Source organism: Hemicordylus capensis, chromosome 4, assembly GCF_027244095.1.
Source record: "Hemicordylus capensis ecotype Gifberg chromosome 4, rHemCap1.1.pri, whole genome shotgun sequence".
Classification (NCBI taxonomy): Eukaryota; Metazoa; Chordata; class Lepidosauria; order Squamata; family Cordylidae; genus Hemicordylus; species Hemicordylus capensis.
The window spans coordinates 252,151,075-252,175,977 of NC_069660.1; the positions used below are offsets into that span (position 1 = coordinate 252,151,075).

Here is a 24,903-nt window from a genome sequence, read left to right on the forward strand (position 1 = left end):
TAAGTTACTTCTCAGAAAAGTGGCACCCAAGAGGCTATTTTTATTTTCTAAAAGGTAGCATCCACACAGAATGTTATCTTTTGCACAGTACACCATATTCCTGTTTTTAACAAAATAAATGGTCATAAAACATATCCAGCTTTCAAATATGATTGTATAGTCTCTTGCAAAAATGACTGCATGGAGTACTTCAAAAATCGATTCCATACTCTTAGTGTACAATGTCACTGTTTCCAATTAAAGGTAAGAAACTAGCTAAGTTTTGAATGTTCCTTCAGACATTTTGAATATTTTAATCCTTTTCCAACTTGGAGAGCAACAAATCTTATTGCAAAGATATTCAGCCTGGGCCTCAGTTCAGAGTTCACAATCTTCCTGACTCCTAGAAGTAAATCAGTGGAGATAAAAAGATTATGAACCTCACACAAGCATTTCTACAAGGTACCATGAGAGGTAGAAAACCAGCTGTGATCAGTTGGAGGACTCTTTCTCCCAGTCACAAAGACTGTTGATCTGTCCCTTCTTATCCTTGTTAATACAGAGATCAATGAATACATACAGTTGCTAGTGATTCACTGTGTTTGCATTGCTTTGCTTAGTCAAGGTTGAGTGGAGACTATTTAAAATTGTTCCTGTAATAGCTGCACAAGTCACTTAGGAGCAGTAGCAAACCAGGTGGATTTTCTCCATGTCAACAGCCTCAACGTACGTGTGTGTGTGTGGCACTATTTTCTGTAGGGATGTGAACTAACTGGTTTGATGGTCCTTTTACGGACTGCTGAACCGGTTTGGAGGTCCGGCATTCGGCCAGTTCAGTGGTAGGGATGTTACCTTTAAGGAGCTTGGAGGGTGCCCATCCTGCCCCACTGCATTTCCCCCGCCAGCGCGGTTGGCAAAACCGGTGCCGTGGGGCTGCAGTGTACCTTCATGCAGCCCTGTTCAGTGACATACCCGAAGTGTCTGGTGCGCGTGTGCACGTCACACATGTGAACCACGGCACTGGTTTTGCTGACAGCACCGGCAGGGGAAATGCAGCCAGGGGCATTAGCATCCTCCCTGCTCCTTAAAGGTAACACACACACCCTACCGCTGAACTGGCCAAATGCCGGTTTGTGCACATCCCTGATTTTCTGTGTTGAGAAAGTTGCCAGGATCAAGGTAGTCAATTTAATCTGGCTGCATTGGCTCTCATTGACAAACAAAGCTTGGATTGATTGTTGGAGTTCAACAGCATCCTAATTGCTCAATTATCTGTATGCTGGAAGTACCACATGACAAAGTATTTGTGTGTATTCCAGCTTTTTGACTATGCCATCACAGTTTGTGATGGCCTGGTAAACAGCTACATATGAATAGCTTGCCACATATGTGCTTGTATCTTAAGCAGCTACTAGTGCTTTTCACATGACCATTTGTGGGTGGGCTGGGGGGCATGAGAGCACCTATCCTATCTCCTCCAGATGAGGAGAACCTCAGTTTGCAAATTCACAGAACACGTGATCAAGGCAACCCTGGTGTTTTGCCCAATTGGGAGCTTTAAGCCCCGCCCTGCCATGGAAGATCCTCCCAACAGCCCCTCTGCCTTCCCAGCATGCTTTGCACTTCTAGCAGAAAGGAAAAGCTTCATTACATCAGCAGCTGCGCACGCACCTCTGATTGGCCACTGAGGAGCAGGAGGTGGACCCAGCCCTGCTGAAGTTGCTGCACAGGATCTGGATCATAGATCCATAGGCACTGGATCATAGAGTGTGCTTTGCTGAGTTGCACTTCCATGGCTGGAGCCACAGCTCTCTATTGTTGCAATGGCTGCTATGCCCCAATAGCAGGGTAGAAAAGGTGAGTGGAGCCATATGACCAGTAGAGCAAGATAGAAAGGCTCTTTTTCTTCTACCATGGTTTAGAGCAGGCCTGCTCAACTTAGGCCCCCCAGCTGTTTTTGAACTACAACTCCCATAATCCCCAGCCACAGTGGCCAATAGGTAGGGATTATGGGACTTGTAGGCCAACATCTGCAAGAAGGCCAAAGTTGAGCAGCCCTGGTTTAGAGCAAGGTAGAACATCTGGGTTTCCCTAATTTCAGGAACCTAGGCTGGAGGAATTACTATGGGTTCACATGACCATGAATACTTGGGTATATTGTCTCCTACCCTGTATTTCCTGGTTGTGTGAATGGACCTACAGTGTGACTGCTTGCATGCATCAGGACTAAATGTGACCAGACAGCAACTTTAACCTCTACCGATTCAGAGCCTCTTGGCACTATCATTCAATGTGTGTTCCTACTGCATGGTAGGTACTATGCAATCATTAACTAAAACAAATGTCAAGACTTATGATGTAATCCTGCAGAAGGCCATAAGCCATATGTGGTGGAATTGCCAGAAAATGTCATCATTCTGGAAAGAAGTGTAGTAGTGATTAGGCAAATATCTTCAAATTCATTACCCCAACATTTTTGAGAATACTTCTAGGATAGACAGATGATTTGATACGCCGAGACAGCAGATATGCATAGTCAACATACTTGTAAGAGCCAGAATTGAGGTTACAAGGAAATGCGTGCGCAGCGGCAGCGGGGCGGGGTGTGTGCGAATCTTATAGGCAGCTGGCTGGGAAGGGGAAAAAAAGGACAATATTAATGATGAGGTAGTTTATCATATAAATTTTATTACAGCCATTGGCCAGCAGAAATAGATAATAAACTGATAAGATGATAAACTACCTTATTAGACCTATTCCGATCAGTTCAAATTAACATATTGTCATATTCCTGATCCAACAAATCATAGTTTGTTAGGTTGGGAATGTGCCTGTCTCCTACCAGCTCCCCTTACATACCCAGCCTCATAGGAGACTTCCTAGTTTGTTAAACTACGATTTGCTATGACATCAAAACAGAAAACTGGTATAAGGAGAGGAGAGCTGGTCTTGTGGTAGCAAGCATAACTTGTCCCCTTAGCTAAGCAGGGTCTGCCCTGGTTGCATTTGAAAGGGAGACTAGAAGTGTGAGCACTGTAAGATATTCCCCTCAGGGGATGGAGCCCCTCTGAGAAGAGCATCTAAGTTCCAAGTTTCCCCCCTGGCATCTCCAAGATAGGGCTGAGAGAGATTCCTGCCTGCAACCTTGGAGAAGCCGCTGCCAAATCTGTGAAGACAATACTGAGCTAGATAGACCAGTGGTCTGACTCAGTATATGACAGCTTCCTATGTTCCTATGTTCCTATAAGCACATCCTAGATGCCAAGATTGGAAACCATTATGCTTAAGCCACAAAGAGTGGTTATAAACAGTTTCCCAGTTCAGCTGTCATGGCAAACTATGCTTTAATGAACCAGGATGTCCTCTATAAAGTTGGTTGTGTGTGAGGGAAGAAGGAAGTGTCCAAGCCCATGGTGATATCTGAACCAAGCTATGGAGACAGGTACAGAGAAGGGTCACATAGGGTTAATGACATTTATCTAAATCGGAATCAATTTGTTACGTACTGGAATAGGCCTTGTGAGATTCTACTGCTACAGAAAGAACTCTTTCTAAGAACTGTCTGATCATATTTAGTCATTAAAACTGTTATTTTTTAATTTTATGTCTGTAGTTAATAATCTGAGGATACGCTTCAAAACAAGTTCTTGAATGGTTTTGTGGCTTACATCTTAAATCATGTATATGTTTAGCTGAAGCTATGTATTTGCAAAACTTTGTATGCTCTCTTTTATAATCCATCATAAAAAATTAAAAATAAAGAAGTTCATGAAATTCTAGAAGCAACTTCTAGTCACAGATCTGCCTTGTTAGAGTAGAATAACCAAGTTATAACTGGTTTTTTGGGGGTGGACTCTTAACTAGAAGATTAAACTAGACTATACATATAATAGTTATAGATTGCTTTTAATCCCCCCCCCCCTAATTTTTTTTTAAATAGCTGCTGGTCTTATGTAGGAAACCGGAGAACAGGGAGGCAGGATCTCTCCATAGGAGCCAACTGTGACAGGATTGGGACAATTGAACATGAGTTTCTTCATGCACTTGGATTCTGGCATGAGCAGTCACGATCTGATAGAGATGATTATGTCACAATAATGCGAGACAGAATTCAGACTGGTAACTCATTTACAATCCTTTAATTTCAGATGATTTATACATCTTATCTGCATAGCTTCTCTTTCAACTAAAAGCTGATTAAAGCTTTTTAGCTTGATAGATATAGAAGTTTAATAGAATCATAGGGTAGCATCCACATTGGAATAAAGAATTAGTGGAAGCAATTCTCTTCTCACCCTTCTCCCAGATGCTGGAAAAGCCATTCTTGTGGGGCGAGGGGGCATAGAATGTCACGCCAGTGGGTGCAGGAGGTGTGGAAGTGACCCTGTAATCAACACAGAGATGCCTGTCACTAGTGTAGTGGAAGTGTCTTTGCGCTTCTCCCCTGCATCTCCTAACTTCCATCAGTGGAGCATCCCACGCTGTAGCTGAAGGTCCCTCAACCCTTGGGAATGGCTTTTACAGCATTTCTGGGGGCTACAGGGAAGAGGGTGGAAAGAAAAAATTGCTTCTACTGACACTGTATTCTGCATATATCACTGTGAATGCAGCTCATAGGATATTAGAGTTGGAAGGGGTCTTGGAGGTCTTCTAATTGAGCTTCCACTCAGAGCTGGAAACTGTTGCAACAACCTTGATGGATGGCTGTCCAGCCTCTGTTTGTAAACATCTATAGAAGGAGAGCCCACAACTATGTGAGGCAGATGGTTCCACTGTTGAACAGATCCTACAGTCAGGAAATTCCTCCTAATGTCTAGCCTGGATTGGCTTCCTTGTAATTTCAACCTACTGGTTCTAGCTCTGTCCTCAGGAGCAACAGAGAACCAGTGCAAACGTCTATGTGACCACTCTTACATAATAACAGCCCTGCTGGATCAGGCCCAAAGCCTATCTAGTCCAGCATTCTGTTTCACACAGTGGCCCACCAGATGTCTTTGGGAAGCCCACAGGCAAGAGCTGAGGACATGCCCTCTCTTTTGCTGTTGCTCAGCTGCATCTGGCATTTAGAGGCATCCTGCCTCTGAGGCTGGAGGTGGCCTATAGCAGCCAGATGAGTAGCCATTGCTAGACCTGTCCTCCATGAATTTGTCTAAGCCCCTTTTAAGCCATCCAAGCTTGTGGCCATCACCACACGGCATGGCAGAGAATTCCATAGATTAGTTATGCACTGTATGAAAAAGTACTTCCTTTTGTTGGTCCTAAATTTCCTGACCTTCAGTTTAATGGGATGACCCCCAGTTCTAGTGTTAGAGAGGGAGAAAAATTCTCTGTCCACTCTCCCTATTCCATGCATAATTTTAGGCATCTCTATCATGTCTCCTCGCAGTTGCTTCTTTTCCAAACTAAAAAGCCCCAGATGTTGTAGCCTTGCCTCATAAGGAAGGTGCTCCAGGCCCCTGATCACTGGCTGCCATCTTCTGTACCTTTTCCAGTTCTACAATGTCATTCTTAAGATCCAGTGACCAGAACTGTATGTAGTACTTCAAATGTGGCTACATCATGGATTTGTATAAGGGCATTGTATTATTAGCATTTTTATTTCCAACCCACTTCCTAATGATCCCTATCATGGAATTTGCCTTTTTCACAGCTGCTGCACACTGAGTCAACACTTTCAATGAGCTGACTACCACAACCCCAAGATCTCTCTCCTAGCCAGTCACCAACAGCTTCTGTTACTGAGGATTTAAATATGTTCCATGCTTTCTGGAGTGATTTGACCCTCCTGACTTTCCCTTCCCACTTTTTATCAGTCCCCTCATTTTATTTTTTTTTAGAAGTTTCCTCTTCTGAAGTCCAGCGCATCTGTGTTGGACTTCCTTGTCAATGCTCCACTTGTATATAAGCTGAATTGGATCACACTGTGGTCACTGTATGATAGTTTGAGCTTGGTCATTTGTGCCTCAAGTGAAAATTCTGGATTGATTTGTTCTATGATCCATTTGTTGGTTTTCCTGGCTGTTCATGTAGCCTCAAAAGTCTTCTCCAGCACCAGAGTTCAAAAGCGTCAATGCTTTTTCTATCTTGATTCTTCAAAGTCCAGCTTTTGCATCCATAGAGTGTCATGGGGAAAACCATTATCCGAACGATTCTAATCTTTGTAGGTGTAGACACATCATGGCATCTAAATATCCATTCCAAGGCCTTCATTGCAGCCCTACCAAGTGCTAGTCTGTGGTGTATTTCTTGACTGCTGGATCCTTTACTGATGATGGTCGATCCTATAAGGCAGAAGCTATCCACCACTTCAGTGTCTTCATTATTAGTTCTGAGGCTGGTTGCTGTACCCGTTGTCATTAGTTTCGTCTTCTTTACATTTAGTTGCAGTCCCATTTTTTCACTGTGCTCCTTGACTTTCATTACAAAAGCTTGCATTTCATCCGCATTCTCAGCTATCAGAGTGGTGTCATCTGTGTAGCGCAGATTATTGATGTTTCTTCTTCCAACTTTAAAACCATGCTCACCTTCTTCCAATCCAGCTTCTCTCAGTACATGTTCAGCATATACATTGAATAAATAAGGAGAAAGTATACAGCCTTACTCATTTGCCATTCTGGAACCAGTCTGTTTCACCATGTTCCATCTGGACTGTGGCTTCCTATCTTGTGTATGGGTTTCTCATGAGAACAATGAGGTGTTCTGGGATGCCCATTTTCCTAAGGATATTCCACAACTTGACATGGTCGATGCAACTGAAGGCTTTTCTGTAGTCAATAAAGCACATATTGACTTCTTTCTGGTATTCTTTGGCTTTCTCAATTATCCAGCGTGCATAATGATGTCTCTTGTTCCTCAGCCTTTTCTGAAACCAGCTTGAACATTTCCCTTTCCATGTAGGACTCTAATCTGCATTGGATGGTCCTGAGCATTATTTTGCTAGCATGTGAAATTAAGAATATTGTGCAATTGTTTGCACGATCTGTTAAGTCTCCTTTCTTTGGTATTGGTATGTAGACTGATAATAAGTGTCCCACTGGTTCTCATTGTTCCACCAAGTTTTCATTATGCCCACTATATCTATGTTTTCATTGGCAATCAAGCACTCCAGCTCCCCCATGTTGTCTTGGAGGCTTCTGGCACTGGCATATAAACACCTATATACCAAGACTCTTACCTGGCGTTACTGTGTGCTATCTCCCTTACTGTGTGTGCTATCTCCCTTACCTTTTTGACCAGTTGTCATGTGTTTCCATCTGCTCTTTACCTGGTTCTACTCTGTCCCCTTCTAGTTTATCTGAAACATTTGCACCCTTGCACCTTAGGGGGTTTTGCTTGCTGAATGAGATACCACCCAGTTCCTGTCAGCAACCCTACAAGAGTCATTTAAAAAGCTGCTCTGCGACGTTTTTTATTTTAAGTGCCAGCAATCTGGTTCCATATTGGTTCAAGTGGAGCCCATCCCTTTTGTACAGGCTTCACTTACCCCAAAATGTATCCCATTGCCTAACGAATCAAAACTCCTCTTCCTGGCACCTGTCTCATCCATGCATTGAGACCTCTTAACTCTGCTTGTCTCACTTTCTCTGCACATGGAACAGGTAGCATGACAGATAACGTTGCATTGAGACCTCTTAACTCTGCTTGTCTCACTTTCTCTGCACATGGAACAGGTAGCATGTCAGATAAGCTACCCTGAGGGTCTGAACTTCATTATGCTACCTAGCAGCCTACAATTTTGCTTCCAGTGCCTCCTGACTGCATTGCCCAACACCATTGGTGCCAACATGCATCACAACAGCTGACTCCTCCCCAGCACTGCCTAACAGCTGATCTAGATGCCGTGTGACATCCACAACCTTTGCACCAGGCAGGCGAGTCTGCACAAGTGTCACAAACTCATCTCTCTATGCCCCTAATGATCAAATCACCCACTACTAGAGGATACTCCCAGAGGAGTATCCTCTGTAGGAGAGGATATGGGCACAACACTCAAGGAAGCGGTCTGTTCTAAAGGAGCATTAATCTCTTCTTCAGGCTGATATCCTCCTTCCCAGAGACCTTCATTCTCCATTGTAGAGGAACTGTCAGCCTGGGAGTAGGATGCCTCTATCTCATCCCTGAGGATCTCATCCACATACCTCTCTGCCTCCCTGAGCTTCTCCAAGTCAGCTACCTTGGCTTTGAGGGAACAAACTTGTTCCCTGAGAGCCAGGAGCTCTTTGCACCGAACGCACACCCACGACTTCTGCCCCTCAGGCAGACAGTCATACATGCAACACTCCATGCAATACATTGGGAAGCACTTCCTCCTCTGCTGGCATTCTACTTTTATAACTGTTTTAATGTCCATTTAGAATATATAGTTTTTGTTTATTTGAAAGCTAGATCTTAGCTGCAGTTGTCAGTTAAAGCTTTTAAGCTCTGTCCTCTAAGAAAACTACAAAAGTGAGGTAGAACTCACATTATCAGCCACCTAATGGCGCAGAGGGGAAATGACTTGACTAGCAAGCCAGAGGTTGCCGGTTCGAATCCCTGCTGGGATGTTTCCCACACCTATATCAGGCAGCAGCGATATAGGAAGATGCTGAAAGGCATCATCTCACACTGCGCGGGAGATAGCAATGGTAAACCCCTCCTGTATTCTACCAAAGACAACCCCAGGGCTCTGTGGTCACCAGGAGTCGACACCAACTCGATAGCACACTTTACCTTTACTCACCTTATCATCATGTTGGGTGTCTCCTTTGTGATAAAGGGGGACCACTTGTGTGCTTCCCTGCACACATCCCCATTAAACTCCATGTAAAACTCATTTGATATCTTTTAGCAAGCTTGTGTTCACAAAGCTCCTAGTAGCAAAGCTCCAGTGGTTTGAACCTTGTCTTCTCGAGCGGCTTCCAAACTGAGCCACCTCAGGAATGTGGGCCCTCCCACAAGCTGTGCGACTCACCTGTAGGCAATCCCCACCCACTGTCTCTCTAGGCATAACTGCAACTAAAACGGCCTTGTCGAAATCAAACCTTAGAAAAGACAAGCCCACACAAACTTGTTTTGTCCTTTCCCCCTTTTATTTTATTTATTTATTTATTTGCTTGCTTGCTTGCTTGCTTCTTTAGGAAATAAAAATAAAAGTTTGTTGCCTCCCTGGTCTGAGCCTTGCCTTCTCAAGTGCTGCTTCCAATATTTGAAGGTGGCTATCATATCTTTCTGTAGTAAGCTTTTATCCAGACTAAGAGGACAACCTGGAAGTCTCTAGGCTGTACTCAGTTTCAGCTAACTCTAGTGTTGTCGTCTTCAAGCTCTGATGAAATATCTCATTCAACACACAGATTGGGAAACCAAGCTCTTACTCATGAGGCATCAAATGACCATTTTGGACTGGTCAGCTAGCAAATGTTAATGAAATAAAAACAACAGCAGCATCACAATCCAACAATACTATTAAACAATGCAGTCCTTTCTTTTTGTCAGATATTTTATAGAACAGTTTGTGTAGTGGCAAATAGAATACTAGAGGATTGATTGATTGATTTGATTTGATTTGTATACCACCCTTCCAAAATGGCCCAGGGTGGTTTATTTCTTTATTATACTATGATATACCAGTCCAATCCAAGTTAAACACTTGTATGTTCCTTATTTTTAAATAGGAGAGATTATGTGCTTAACTCTCCCATTGAAATAAATGGGACAAAAGCCTTAGCTGGATTGCTTCCAGCATAAGTGACGTTGCCATAGTAAGCATTTTATTTCATTCTGGCATTTTTTTTGTTAGGTAAAGAAGGAAACTTCAATAAATATGATGATAAAACATCAGACTTCCTTAATGTCCCTTATGACTATACATCTGTAATGCACTATAGTAAAACTGCATTCATGAATGGCACAGAACCAACAATAGTAACTAACATACCTGCTTTCATTGATGTGATTGGACAGCGAATGGATTTTAGTGAATATGATATCCGGAAACTGAGTAAACTATACAACTGCAGTAAGTATCCTGGAGTCCCTCGTATCTTTATTGTTTGTGTGCTAGTATTGTTTTCTTCATTGTTTAGCTTTGATTTACTGATCTTGATATGTCTGTAAGTACAGTAAATTTATAACTGCTTCATTCTATCTGAAGAATATTGTGAAGATCAAAAGCTTTATACTGCAAGTATAAGAGGAGAGGAGAGCTGGTCTTGTGGTAGCAAGCATGACTTGTCCCCATAGTTAAGCAGGGTCTGCCCTGGTTGTATCCGAATGGGAGACTTGATGTGTGAGCACTGCAAGATATTCCCCTCAGGGGTTGAAGCCGCTCTGGGAAGAGCAGAAGGTTCCAAGTTCCCTCCCTGGCATCTTCAAGATAGGGCTGAGAGAGATTCCTGCCTGTAACCTTGGAGAAGCCGCTGCCAGTCTGTGAAGACAATACTGAGCTAGATAGACCAATGGTCTGACTCAGTATATGGCAGCTGCCTATGTTCCTAAGTTACCACTTTCCTGAGGAAAGTGTAAATTGAACCCAGGTTACCATTGCTGGTTAAGAGTCTTCCCCTTTCAGGTCTTTGGTGTGGATCTGGTCCTTTAAAAATAAAATGCATCAATTTACTAATAATGCTGGCTATGCCCAGGCATGAATGACTGAGCCAGTACCTTCACTTTTGTACCTGAAGCTTTCTCTGTTGCTTCATAAACAGCATGGCTGCTCTGACTGAATTATGTGCCATATTTCATGCTTTCCTGAAACATTGTTCTTGTTTGAATCAACTTGATTATCTGTGCTAGTCTTTATACGTTCTCCTGCATACCCTGAGACTGAATCATTTGGAAGCCAGAAGGCTAACAGTTTGTTCTCTGTATCTTAAAGGAGATGTCACTATTTATCCCTTAGGCTGAAAAATTGCTTTTTGATGTAGGTTATTTCCAGGCTCCCTATTCCTGAATATATATTACTCAGCAGTAAGTCCCATTATTTTCAGTGAGACTTACTTACAGGTAAATGTGCATAGGATTTTTGCAATGCCACAATTTCATGCATAGCTACAAGAAAAAAGCCTTACTGAAAACAGTAGGATTTGCTTCTCAATAAGCACACTACAGGCTGCAATATATGTGTCCCTCAGAGCAAAAATCGAACATTTTTATTTATGTTTTGGAATTTTTTGGAATTTTTATTTTTGGTGGAGGAAAGGGAGAATTATTTAATTTTGAAAGTTACCACAGTACTACATTATTTTTCTCACCTTGCTCTTTTTTTAGCCTACTTCCCAGTAGGTTTATGAGATCACCCGGCATTCTGTACGTGTCTGTCCATGTGTCCTCCCCATCAACTTTGCAATGCCTGGACCAATTTGAACCTGATCAGGTACTGTTGACACGTAGGTCCAAGATGGTGGACACATGAATGTTTGAGGCACAAGAGGGCTAACTTGTGGACTACCTAACTGATTTGAACCAAATTTGCTACAGATGTAGGGACACATAGGGACACCTCAAACATGCAGCTTGTGATGATGTCATCCACCCCAATTCAAAATGGCAGATTCATGAACGTTTGGGGTGCAAGTAAGTTAACTTGTGAACTGCCTAACTGATCTGGACCAAATTTAGTCCAGTTGTAGGGACAGTGAAAGGAAAGTAGGCAGATTATTTTTTACTGGAACAGCTTGTTTTTTTAAATCCAAGGACAGCATTTCTTTTAAGAATAGGAAATCAAAGGGTTGCTTCTTATTCTGAAGGGTTTTTCAAATTCCACGTATGTTTGGGCAGATAGGCAGTAGTATGTTTTTGTTGGCTGGTAACTTTTGTGGAGTTTTATGCAATGCTTACCAAATGAAGCTGTTAAGTGCATGATCCACCCTAGTAGAGGTGCACAGCGCCCACATGTGGATGCATCCATATGAAGCCATAGCATTGAGCTCTATATATTTCCCTAAAAAGCCTCATTCAGTGATGAGCTCATTATAAGTGAACAATGCTGAGAATTGGATAGTATTACTCTAGGGACCTTTAACTGAGAAGAGAGGTGTTTCTGATTTGGCAATCCTGTGCATGTTTGCCTGGGAGAAGTAAACATGCTTCATACGGGACAAACAAGTTATCTAGGGCAAGATATTCCCCTCAGGGGATGGAGCTGTCTGGGAAGAGCATCTAGGTTCCAAGTTTCCTCCCTGGCTTCTCCAAGATAGGGCTGAGAGAGATTCCTGCCTGCAACCTTGGTAGAAGCTGCTGCCAGTCTGTGTAGACAATACTGAGCTAGATGGTCCTATGGTCTGACTCAGTATATGGCAGCTTCCTATGTTCCTATGATTTTGCTAGAAATGAAGGAAGAGTGCAGTTTATAGTAAGCAAGCACAAGTAGTAGTTTCATTATTAGCTACATTGCTATAGCTGCTAAATTTGTTATCATTCTAAATTGTCTGTCAAACAGTGACTGAACAAGTTATGGCATTATTGTCATTCTGAGATGGCAGCCTTTCCTGGTTTACTTGCAGAATAATAAAAACACTTTGAATTCTTCTAGCCATCTCAATGAAATATATACTTGGTAAAATAGTTCCATCTTATGTTTACTAGCTGTGGGCTGCTTTATTATTCTGAGCAATAAGGGGCCTTCTAGCCACGTCTATTTGTATTTACTCTAGCATTTACTATAGGTGCATTGGTAAAATTGGGCACAGGTGTATTCAGGATATCATATGCTGCTATTGTATGTTTTGTTATAATTTGTAATGTTATGCAACTCAACAAAATTATTAAAAAATAAGTTTGTTTTTTTAAGTAGTAGGATTTTAATTTACCAATGAGGCCATTCTAATTAACTCTTCCAGGAAAGTGATTTATGGACAACAGATGGTTATTCTGTTGCTGATGAATTCTAGATTAGTACTGACTTTGCAAAAGTTTATCATAGAAGGCCAAAATAGACAGGAGGCCTGTGAATTGGATAACCGGTGTTGTTTTGTTTTTAAAATTTAAAAGCAGCAATGGGGAATTGGATCAGGGCCATTATTCTGGGTGGGAAGGAGGAACCAATTTTCTGGGATAAATTGCTATCAAAATTGCTGTTGGCCCCACTGAGAAAACAAAACAAAACAAAATATAGCAGTGATACCGGTATGCTTTTCCCTGCCGGGGCGGAATCAGAAAAGGGGGAAAGGTACCATAAATCATCCCTTCCCACAGCACTGCAGCCACAATGTGATTCTTCCCCCTGCCCGCCATGCTGCTTTAAACTTTTAAAAACCTGCACAACATTCTAAATTTACATCTCTTGATGTCTTGCCTAATTTGGTGCTAAACTGTGTTATGTCCTGATCCAGCTGAGTTGATCTTTCTACTGAGTTTAACAAGCACTGAAACTACCATGTATAAAAACATTCTTTTGAAAAATGTTGTAGGTTCCTCCTTAAGCTTTTTGGAAGCATGCACTTTTGAATTGGCGAATGTATGTGGCATGATTCAAAGTTCAGAAGATAATGCTGACTGGCAGCACATAACCCAAGCTTCTAGTGGACCACAGACTGATCATACCTATGCTGGAATGTGCCAAGGTAATGGTGATCTTTGATCTCGTTGCCGATCTAACTTGCTCCTAAATTACTATTGTATTCTAAACCAAGTCCATTGAATAGTTAGGGGCATGTCTTTTCTAGTTTAGAAGTTTAAAATGTTGATGATTCTAATCTAGACCACTGGACATTACATGCATTCCCTCTTTGTAAAACTGTAAATATTTACAGGAAGCACAAGTAGTCTTAACAGTATCATAAGAACATAAGAACAGCCCTGCTGGATCAGGCCCAAGGCCCATCTAGTTCAGCATCTTGTTTCACACAGTGGCCCACCAGATGCCACTGTAAGCCTACAGCAGGAGTTGAGGGCATGCCCTCTCTCCTGCTGTTACTCCCCTGCAACTGGTACTCAGAGGCATCCTGCCTCTGAAGCTGGAGGTGGCCTATAGCCCTCAGACTAGTAGCTGCTGATACAACTATCCTCCACGAAGTTATCCAAACCCCTCTTAAAGCCATCCAGGTTGTTGGCTGTCACCACATCTTGTGGCAGAGAATTCCACAAGTTGATTATGCGTTGTGTGAAAAAATACTTCCGTTTGCTGGTCCTATATTTCCTGGCAATCAATTTCATGACCCCTGGTTCTAGTGTGTGTGTTTAGTTGAATGTGTTAAATACTTTGCTGATTTTCACATTATGATTGTTGAATACATACCAGTTTGAAGGAAGGCAAACTCTCTGCTGTTTGCAGGGCTTACAGGGTGACAGCAGCTGCCATGGCACTTCTTTCAGCACTCCTTTCAGCAATGGGCCCACCCTAGGCAGCTTACTAGAGGTGGGGCGAAATAATGGTAGGCAGCAGTGGACGGCACTCCCTCCTAGTGCCAGAGCTGAGAGGCACCAGTTTCATTTCCTTCGGAATACATCGTGTGCTCCAACATAGGGTCACTCTAGGACAATGCCACATTAGTGGGGGGAAGGATGCATTCTTGAGAATGGTGCATCTCATGCTGACACTGAGAAGGAGCAGTGGCAGCACTAGCACTAGGACACTCTCTCTCAGCGCTGGTCAGTGCTGATACTGAATGGAAGCACCGTGAACAGCTCCGGCCCAGTACAGGGGACAGCATCAGTGGTGGTGAGGCCCCTCGGTGTGCTGGGCATTTGCCTAAAGGTGCTGATGTCAGCCTGACCTTGGTTAACTGATGAGCAGCAAAATCCAGCACCACTACAGAAGCATACACTATCCAGAACCACAGCTATCCAAAAGTTTGCTTAGAAAGGTGGGCTTTAGAACATTTTCTAAACATTAGCAAAAAAGGTGCATTGATACACTTCTAGAAGCTTCTTCCTGAGCCTTGTAGCTACTCTGCGAAGGCCCCGTCCCTCCCCACAGCTGTCTTTATCTGCCTCGATGACAGGACTTTTGAGCAGGGCTTTACCCACTTTACAGTCTGTGCCTGGACTCCAAACACTAGAAAAATTCTTTGTCAGATCAGTTAGGCATGAACATTCATCAGTGTCTCTCATTAGTTAGTACCAGAATGTGGTATCGGATAATACGACTCTTCTGTTACCTTAGTAATCCCTTTCTAGATACGGAGTGATTTTCCATCCAAGAAATTAATGTTTAATATGACTGTGCAGTAGCTGTCTTCTTTTGAGTCTTATAGTATTTTAAAAGCTCTAACTCTAGTCTTTCATGTGCCTGACAGACACTGGTTACTTTATGTATTTTAATACCAGCGCTGGCAGTGTGAGGGACCAAGCAATTTTAGAGAGCCGATTTCTGTATCCCAAAAGAGGATTCCAGTGTCTGCAGTTCTATTATTACAACAGTGGAAATGAAAGCGACCAGCTGAATATCTTAATCAAGGAGTATACTGATGCAAATCCCAATGGTACTTTAAGGCTTGTGAAAACAATTCAAGGTACAGAATATGCATTATCCTCAATGTGTATATGTCCTAGGTCTAATTGTCACATCAGGGGAAAACCTGTCTGGGCTGTATCACTTCAGATTGTAGACAGCAGCTCAAATGTTAGTGTGTTCCTCCATACAAAAAAACCTCCCCAAACCCCAGAAACACAAAGTCTTGTCACATAGAAAACCCATATGCCAGGGAGAAGGCTAGGCTAGATCCCTTCTCCTTCACACTTAAGCCCTATTCACGTTATGCTGAATATTTGTACAATGAGTGTACAGTGTACAAGGTACAGCTATTCACACATTACACTAAACACAGGTTCAGTCGTACATATCCTATCTATACCATGCATTTGAGGGGCCTGGACTCAGGTTCACTTTTAAAATGAATGCAGGTACAGTGTCATCACACAAAAACACGTACAAATGTACAAACATAATGTCAGGGCTCTAGTTTTCAAGGTACAGTATGAGGAATTTTTCTGTTGAGCAGAATTCATAATGTGCACCCTGAACTACACTCAGACATAGGCTTGCCATGTCAGTGAGAAGTAGGCCATGCTATAAGGCTTATTTGTGTTTGACAAGAATGGTATTGAGAAGCAGTTCTTCTTTTCTTTGGCTTCTGTATAATGTAATGTTCCATTGATTCCCCCCCCCCTCAGCCAGTATTGATTGACGGATGTTTTTGTCTGAGATTATAATGGGGACAGGGCAGATGTGATCGTGGTCTCAAAGGTATATTGGGCCTAATCTGTTCAGAGTTATTACACGCTGAGCGCCTTGAGTTCTGCCCAGAATACAATAGAAAGTCAACCCAGACCTGTGATAATATGCTCTGGTGACCCACAAGGAGGTGCTTCAAATCTTCCTCCTAAGGGCAGGTCCTCCTAGGATGCATTTTAGTTGTTTCTTTGGGGGAAATGAAGACTGTACAGCATCCTGTGTTGGCTCATAACTGATTCCACATCACATGTTGTGACAAGTCTTTGCACTTTCCTAAATGTTTTTGATGGTTTTTGAAACTAATCCCAAAACAAGCCTTAAATTTTGCTGTATCTCAATAATGAAGATTGCTTGTCACTGTTATTGAAGTTCTTCTGTGTCATTTGCTCACTCTCTCTTACTGCTTCCTGACCTCCATGTGGAACATTCTCAGCACCGATTAATTTCCCAGCACCGATTAATCACCCATATATTTATCCCTCAAACCCATTTTTCTGACATTGGGTCAGTCCAGGTAAATGAGGCTGTATGGTATATAAATATAATGTTTGGAATCATGTCTGTGTGGAGGATCCACTCTGTGCTACCACAAGGCACCGATCTCCCCAATACTTATAGTTTAACCACTGCCACCAAGTAGACTTTTAGGCTCTTGGCTGAGTCTACAACAGTCTTTCAAACATCTGTTTCCAAAAACCAATTTCAGTAGAATGGTAAGGCCTATAGGCATGGGGTGGAGTAAACAGAAGCTACAATTTTTCTTTTAAAGATAAACAAGTAATTTTAATTTGTAAATAGTTTAAATTTAAATCAAAAGTTGTTACACAAGTTCAGTACAAAAATAAACAAAAACAAAACATAGCAACCAAAAGAGCAAAAAGGAGAAAAGAAATGGTTGGAAAAAACCCATTCAATCACAACTTAAACTGGTCCCTGACCCAGAGTCCTCTGCGGTTACCTGGCTTGTTCCTTCTGCAGCTTCAAGTCTGAAGTCACTTTTACCAGCCTTGGGTTCAATCGAGACTGGTGGTCCTCTGATCAGCACCTTTCAGAGTGTCTCCACTCTCTGTAGTGATTTTCAACTATTGCTTGTGACTTTAGACTCTGAACCACACTGATTCTTCTTCTGAACTCACAGCTCTGCACAGCACTCCACTGCACCAACTCTGCTTTCTTGACTCTCTCTTCTTCCAGGACTCTCCAACTCTGACTAACTCTCTGCCAAAGCAGCCTCCTATATATACACAAATTGTTCCAAAAGTTCTTTTCAAACAATCCAATCCTCACAACACGAAAGTTCCCTCCATTTTTCAAACTTTCCCTTCCCTCCAAAATTAAATTAAGCTGCCAAACAGTTCTTTCTCAATGTGAAACTAAAGAACAGCAGGCATGAACTTTTGACCCTGCCAGCTGTTTCTCCCCCATGCATAGAGATTTGCAAGCATACATACTGTTTACAATAATGAAGAGGTCTGTCCTTCATTCCTTCACAGTCTGCCAAATCATATTGAATGTAAAGGCAAGAAAAAGGGAAATAGCAGGACATACCGCTGTTTAGTGGAATGTAGTGGGGCTTTCACTTGTTTCTGAGTAATGACCCAAGAGTGGGTGATGAGCAAGTTTAACCTCTGTTACTACAGATGCTACTCCTGTCGATATAGGACAAAATGAGGTATATATCAAACAATAAGCCCCTTTAAAATCTCATGGGGATTACAAAACTGTGTGTGTATGTGTGTCATTGAAACAGACTGCAAATATAATAGCATTCCATTATTCTTTTCCAGGTTCACCTGTGAGTTATTGGGAGCTATATCACGTTCCTTTGAATGTTACAAATAAATTCCGAGTCATATTTGAAGGCATAAAAGGATCCAGCATATCCAATGGAGGTCTTTCCATTGATGATATCAACCTGTCAGAAACCCAGTGCCCTCACCATGCTTGGCATATAAGAAATTTTACTCAGCTCCTTAATTCTAGCCCTTCAGGGGAGGCAGGAGAATTATTCAGTCCACCATTTTACTCTTCCAAGGGTTATGCATTTCAGATTGCATTGTATGTGAATGGTACCACCAGTAACCCATTTAACTTAGCCATATATTTGTACTTGATCTCTGGTGCAAATGATGATCATCTTCAGTGGCCTTGTGCATGGCAACAAGCAACAATGGTTCTACTTGACCAAAATCCAGACATTCGTCAACGTATGTCCAATCAAAAGAGCATAACAACAGACCCAGACAAATTAGGTAGGTTATTACCTGGATCAGTTTTTCCTCATTGATGAGATTTATGCACCATTGTTGGCAAAGGAAAAAGATCTAAAGTTTTCTAACTACATTGTAGTTTTCTACAATGATCAAAACAATATCTTACTGTACAGTACATTTGCTTTCACATATATTCCATTTATAGAGGTTCATTGCTTGGAGGACTGCAGAGTCTCTGCAAAGTGCCAGCAAAGGTTTCAGTTTAAGAACCACTAAACCAGGATGTTGTCAATCTTTGCTTTTCATTGTGTGAGCTTATTTATTTATTGACTGTATTTCTATACCACCTGATAGAGAAATCTCCAGGCAGTGAGATTAGAACACAGTTGTGTTCCAATTTGCTAAAGGCTTGTTTGGGGTCCAGAAAGTGGGGCTTTCGAGTTTAAGATGCTGGTAATAGGTTGGGACTGATTGTACTGCAATAGAGAAGGTAGAAATCCTTGCAGAAGGGGCAATGGCAGGCCCCAGCATTTGAGGTTTTCTTTGGGCTATATCCAATACCTGTGCTGCGTGGCTGCTGGTACTGCTCATGCCGAGAGTAGCAGCGTAAATTGGGGAGTAACTGTTAACTGCACCTTGATGTTCTGGGCTCTGGACAATAAATTGGGTTATCTGAGTACTGCTAAAAGGCTTGATTGTGTTCCTGCTTACCCAAGAATAGCATGCTTCTTGGTTCATTCCAACATTTTTTTTTCTTGTTGAGAAAAATGTAGAGTTACCCTATCTACTGAATCCAAGACAAGGTTTCTCCCCAGTTCTTTCCTGTTAAATATTGGGGGGTTGTCTTGAATTCAGAGTCCTCTCTCTCCTTTTGGCAAATACCAGTATAACCTATATTTAACCTTTATCTTTTAAGGCATCATCTTAAATTCAGAGTTGCCTTCTATTTGGGTAAATATGGTCATTCACTATGTTGCAATTCTTGAGCTCCTTTTCTTCTGAAAACATATTTATTGCAGTTTTTCCCTTTCACAGATTCCCTAGGTCGTTACTTTTGGGACAGACCAGATAAAGTAGGATCAGTAGCTCATTTTAGTAATGGTACTCGGTTCATGAGAGGTCATGGATATGGAACAAATGCATTTTTAACTCATCAAAGGCTTAAAAGTCGTGACTTTATTAAAGATGACAGTATTTTCATTCTTACAACAATGGAAGGTATGTGGGCCTTGATACAAGTCGGATATTCTGTGCAGTAATATAACTTCTGTTTTTTAGTATCAATAATCCAAAACTAAGCTCAAGCCACCCCATGATCCACCAGCACAGTACTTCCAGTGACTGTTGCTGGTGTCTATCTTATGTTTCGTTTTAGATTGTGAGCCCTTTGGGGACAGGGAGCCATCTTATTTATTTATTATTTCTCTGTGTAAACCGCCCTGAGCTATTTTTGGAAGGGAGGTATAGAAATTGAAATAATAAGTCTCTAATAAGCCTCTAAAATAAAGAGCTCCATCTCCTACATCTCTTATTCTCTTTATTTATCATTCACATTTGTTTTCCACTCTTCCTTTATTGAGTTTCATGACTCAATAGAATTTGACCCAGGGTCTTCCTTGCCAAAGTCTAACACTCTTAATTGCTACACCACAGTGGCTCTCAAGAAAAGGGGTGTCTGTGGGATTAGTGGTTGAGTCCAGAAGGTGAGTCCCAAATGATTATGAATTCTGCTATGGGTGTCATTAATAACAAGTTTGAAAAACATAAACATGCCTAATTATGCAAAGCTATCTAGAACTCCACATACAAAGTGGGCGCCTTGTCCATTTTCTGAAGGCACTCATTTTACTCAGTAGGTAAAAAATTCAGCTGTCACTGTAGCTGCCCCATACAGGATCTTTTGACTCTTACATCATTCCCTAATTTAACAAATGTAACTGCACTGTGTCTTACCTAGTTGTCAATCAAAGCAACCTGAAGCAAAATAGGTTACCTTCTTGTACTTCTGTTTTTTTCAATAGAGGGCAGGGAAAACAGTACCTCACTCCTCTGTAATCTTCCAATGCTGATACCTCTGCAGAGTTTTCCACTTGGTGTACCACACTGACCCTCTTTGAGTCAGCTCCAAAATCCAGGAGTTTAAACTCCCCGCTTTTGGAATTCACTCACCCACTAATGCACTGGGAAGGACATGTCCCTCCTTCTGCAAAAGAGATTGAGTCAGCTCTAAACGTGGTGGGGAGTTTAAACTCCCCACTTGTGGAGCTGACTTGCTCCCTTAGGGCTATTTGTGCTCAGCAGGAGAAAGGAAGCAAAAATAAATAAAAACGGTGTGGTGGCTTTGCCACCAACCAAAAAAAAAGGGCATTTCTGGGTTGGCGTACCCCAATTTTTTTTAATGTAAGTGTGCCTCAGGAAACATTGCTGCAGAATTTATCATTTATGATGCAAGAATTGATATTATACCTCATTTATTCACTTTAGATATATCACATTTAATATCAACTCAGCCAAATTCTACTACCACCACTCCAACTACCACCGCCACCACTACCACTACCACCGCCACCACTACTACTACCACCGCCACCACTACCACCACTACTGCTGCCACCACCACCACTACTGTGAGCATGTGTGAAACTTTTGGCTGTCAAAATGATGGAATCTGCATTGTTGTAGATCAAAAGCCAGCTTGCCGGTAACTGATTTATATAGCTTCTTAATGTTAATTATTTTCCAATTAATCTGAGGTCCTGGTTTTAAATTTGTCCTGCAAGGGTACTATTAACATTGGAATTTGTTTTAAAAAAATATCTTAGGGGTTTTTGGCCAACTGTGAAGTATTTTGTATTTGTCATTAAAAGGTGCTATGCTAATTTTAATTGTTTTTGACCTCATGCAACACTGTCCAGTCAATACTTGTATATGTGGATTCTATGCATGCAGTACCCCACCATGCTGGTAAATCAGTTGTTATATTGGGGTAACTATCTTTATCATTAAGCTTCTTCTTAAATCGTTGCCATTTCCCCTATCCCTCAAACGTCCCTCTCCTAACTGGGCAGGAAGCATATCTTTAAAGTGGTGGGTTTTTCTTCTATGTGACACAGGAGAGCAACTGTCCCAACTCAGCCCAGAATAGCATCTCACCAGTGACAGATGCTGGTGCTGGGTGTATGTTTTAGATTGTGAGCCCTTTTGGAAGAGGGAAACTCTTCTCTCTTACCTTTTGCTGTGTAAAATGTTTTGAGATACTTTTTGTTGAAAAGTGGTATGCAAATAGAATAATAATTTAAGACAATGAACAGGAGAAGAGAATGTTGCTGCTTCCAGAATCAAGTTTGTCAGTGAAGTGTGAGGGGCGACAATACTAACTCAGGGGCTGTCCGACAGCTAATTCCCAGCCCCATCTGGATATGCTAGGACTGAACCTGAGACTTTTTGCATGCAAAGCAAGTGCTGTTCCACTGAGCTGTCCCTCCCCATGAAAGGCTATTAATCCTAGGAAACACCTCTATCAGGTAGCAGCGAGACAGGAAAATGCTGGAAGGCATCATCTCATACTGCGCGGGAGATGACAATGGTAAACCCCTCCTGTCTTCTACCAAAGCAAACCACAGGGCTTTGTGGTCACCAGAAGTTGACACTGACTCGACAGCACAATTTACCTTAGTGCCTGCATAGTTTGAATAAGTGCATCACAATGTCCTTTTTAAAAACAACACTTGTTGCTTCTTATCCCACCTGGAAGTGGGTGACACTGTGGGTGACAGTGATGGAAGCCTGAACTTGGACCCTTCCCCACTAATTTGATCAATCTGTCCTGGCCGTGGAACTTGCACAGTCATGGGGAGAAGTCTGAGCTAAAGCTCCCACAGCCGAACTCCTTGGCAGACTCCAGCCTGTTATGACCCCTACCCTGACCAGTGATTGAGTCTGAGTCTGACCCTGAAGAGGCAGGCCCAGCCCAGGGTCCTGACATCAGGTGAGAGCCTGAGAGAGCTCCAGAGCTGGAGCCATCCTGAAACAGCCTGAGAGAGCCCAAGCCTTGGAGCCTGAGCCCTCCAAAATGGCACCCTCTGAACCCAAGCCCTCAGAGAAGCCCATCTTGCAGTGGCATTTTTTATGTGAAATGTTGCATACGATGAGGCTCCACTGAACAGCACTTTGCCAAAGGCCTCCCACCACTAGGCGGCAGTCCTGATTGGGCCCCACACAGCTGGGAGAATGTCTAATGGGCACCTTAGTCACACATGCCTATCATCACTTGGGTCAATGAGTGACGAATGTACATGTGTAAACTAGAACTAAATTTCTCATAAATCGGTGGCACTTACATGTCACTTACAGTGGCACTCACAACTTGAATGCAGGACAGCTAACTGGGATTATATAAAGGAGCAGCATTCATTTAGGAAATGGTTTCATATAATGCAGGCATATCCAATAGAATCCCCAGGAGAACATTACAAATTGCCCAGGTATTACCATCAGTTCACTGCTAAAAGAAGCAGAAGCAAAGAAAGTTTAGACATTTTGCAATTCTGGCTATTTTGGAAGCTGGACATTTGTGAAAATCTAAGTTCAGACAACTTAAAAGAGTCACAGTAAAAGAATATGGCCTAAGCTTCTACACTAGGCAGGTTTTAGCCAGAGATAGACAAGTAAAGCTACCAGCCTTCATTTCTACTGAATGGTATTTATGTTTTAAAATGCCCAAAGACCATCTTGAAAATGTGATGGAATATACACTGTATGCTTAGAAGACCATGCCATCTTAAAGGATGTCATTTGCTTTTACATGTTTTTATATTCTTGAGGATAACATATGTTTGTGTCAAGAGCAAACTTTTTTAAAAAAATCAACCTTTAATTGCTTAAACTACTGGTGTGCTTTACAGATGCCCTGCAGGTGAAGACTGGTGGTACATGGGGGAAAAGTGTGAAATGAAAGGATCAACCCAAAACACTGCTATCATTGCAGTTTCCTCAAGTCTTGCTGTATTTGCTGTCATGTTAATCATCACTGTTATTACCACCTGCTGTCTTAGAAAAAAATATCGCAAGCAACTGAAAGCGACCAGGAATTAAAAAAAGTAAGTATTATGCTTTTGGTGGTATAAACCTTCAGATGGTTTTTAATGACCAAACTCTCTCTGTACTAGATGTGGTTGTAAGGTGAATTAGTCTATCGTCTGGTGTGTTCAACCATCCACCTGCCCAAAAGCTTATTTTAATTGCAGGAAGTGGTGCTTAGGGATTATGTGGACTTGGCCAGAGCATTCAGAGGTCAGTAAAGCCTCGGACTGCAGTCCTTTGGACTCACACTGGCTTCACAGCTTATATAGTTTAATGTGGCAAGTAAACAAACCTGAGCAGTTACCTTCTAGAAGTTAATTGAAATTAAGAACTAAACACGTTAAAGAATGAACTTTCTCAAACAGCATTCCTTTACCTAATCTTAAAAAGATGTAATTTATCAATACAGTACCAAAAGGTTTTCGCAGTAGCAAAAGACAGGATAAAGCTGTATTCCATATTCAGAAGTAAAAGGCAGTTTTAAGGTTGTTTCAAGATAACTAATCTTGTTTTGAACTTTGACAAATATGTAAAGTTTTCCCTGAAATTCTGAAGTTCTGTATAGGGACTGAGCTCCAGACTAACTTACTGAACAACACTACTTGGGGAGTAATCTGAAGAACTACTTGATTTCAGTAGGACTACACTGGAATAACTTAGCCTGCATGTCAGCCAGGGAATTTGAGGGAACCCTCTCTTCCAATCTCAAATGTGGAACACTGAGACACAGCCCATACAAGGCCAACAAATTTCAGTGGTCTAGAAAGAAACAGGTTTCTCCTTCTAGAGATACTAACCAACATTGGTTTCTAAAATTTAAATTCAAGTTAACTTTGACTAAATGTATGCAGTGTAGTATTGAATATAACTTCTATATGCATGGTAAATACAGTTATTGAATGTCTTCAAAGGCTGACAAGATTTCTGCTCAATCCCAGTGAATCATGTTTTTTCTTCATTTGACAGAGAACACCTTTTTGAAGATAGCATAAGTCTGGAAATATAATGAATACAATTTCATCCCAGTGAAATTGTTTTTGTTTTGTTTCTTCTCAGCTGATCAATAAACATTTTACACACTATTCTTTGTCCAATGGCTCTCTCTTCCCTTTCCAATCAACATAAAAATGAAGCATCTAAAAGTGACACAACTATTCTAGCAGATGGGAAAGTCTATGTAATTTCTCCAGCACAGAATAGGACATGGATAAGCCAGACTTCTATATCACCACCACAATTTTTAAGGCTACTCTGGTAATGTATAGGTTCCCCACTATACAACAAATACCTTGTCTGTGATCCAGAATGGGGTGCATATGATCTAATTTTTCTTACATTTTATTTCCACAAGGTTCCTGTCTGAATCCTTAAAACTGTTCTTTAAACTCTAAAACTGTTTTGGGGATTTGGCATGACAGCTTTTCAGGGGGGAAAGTGGGTGGAAAAAAAAATCACATGTGCTCCACTGGCATTTCCCAT

At 41.7% G+C, this 24,903-nt stretch overlaps 1 protein-coding gene across 1 annotated transcript in view; it reads left to right on the forward strand.

Moving 5' to 3' along the window:
* MEP1B (meprin A subunit beta) overlaps positions 1-24,506 on the forward strand; it is a 58,195-nt gene extending 33,689 nt beyond the window's left edge. The window contains exons 7-15 of the mRNA XM_053245948.1: positions 3,920-4,098; positions 9,755-9,973; positions 13,365-13,517; positions 15,192-15,407; positions 17,917-18,381; positions 19,378-19,560; positions 20,827-21,043; positions 23,247-23,441; positions 24,391-24,506. Coding sequence (XP_053101923.1) covers positions 3,920-4,098; positions 9,755-9,973; positions 13,365-13,517; positions 15,192-15,407; positions 17,917-18,381; positions 19,378-19,560; positions 20,827-21,043; positions 23,247-23,436 — 1,822 coding nt within the window. The 3' untranslated portion in view covers positions 23,437-23,441; positions 24,391-24,506. The remainder of the gene's footprint in view (positions 1-3,919; positions 4,099-9,754; positions 9,974-13,364; positions 13,518-15,191; positions 15,408-17,916; positions 18,382-19,377; positions 19,561-20,826; positions 21,044-23,246; positions 23,442-24,390) is intronic.
* The last annotated feature ends 397 nt before the right edge of the window (positions 24,507-24,903 follow it).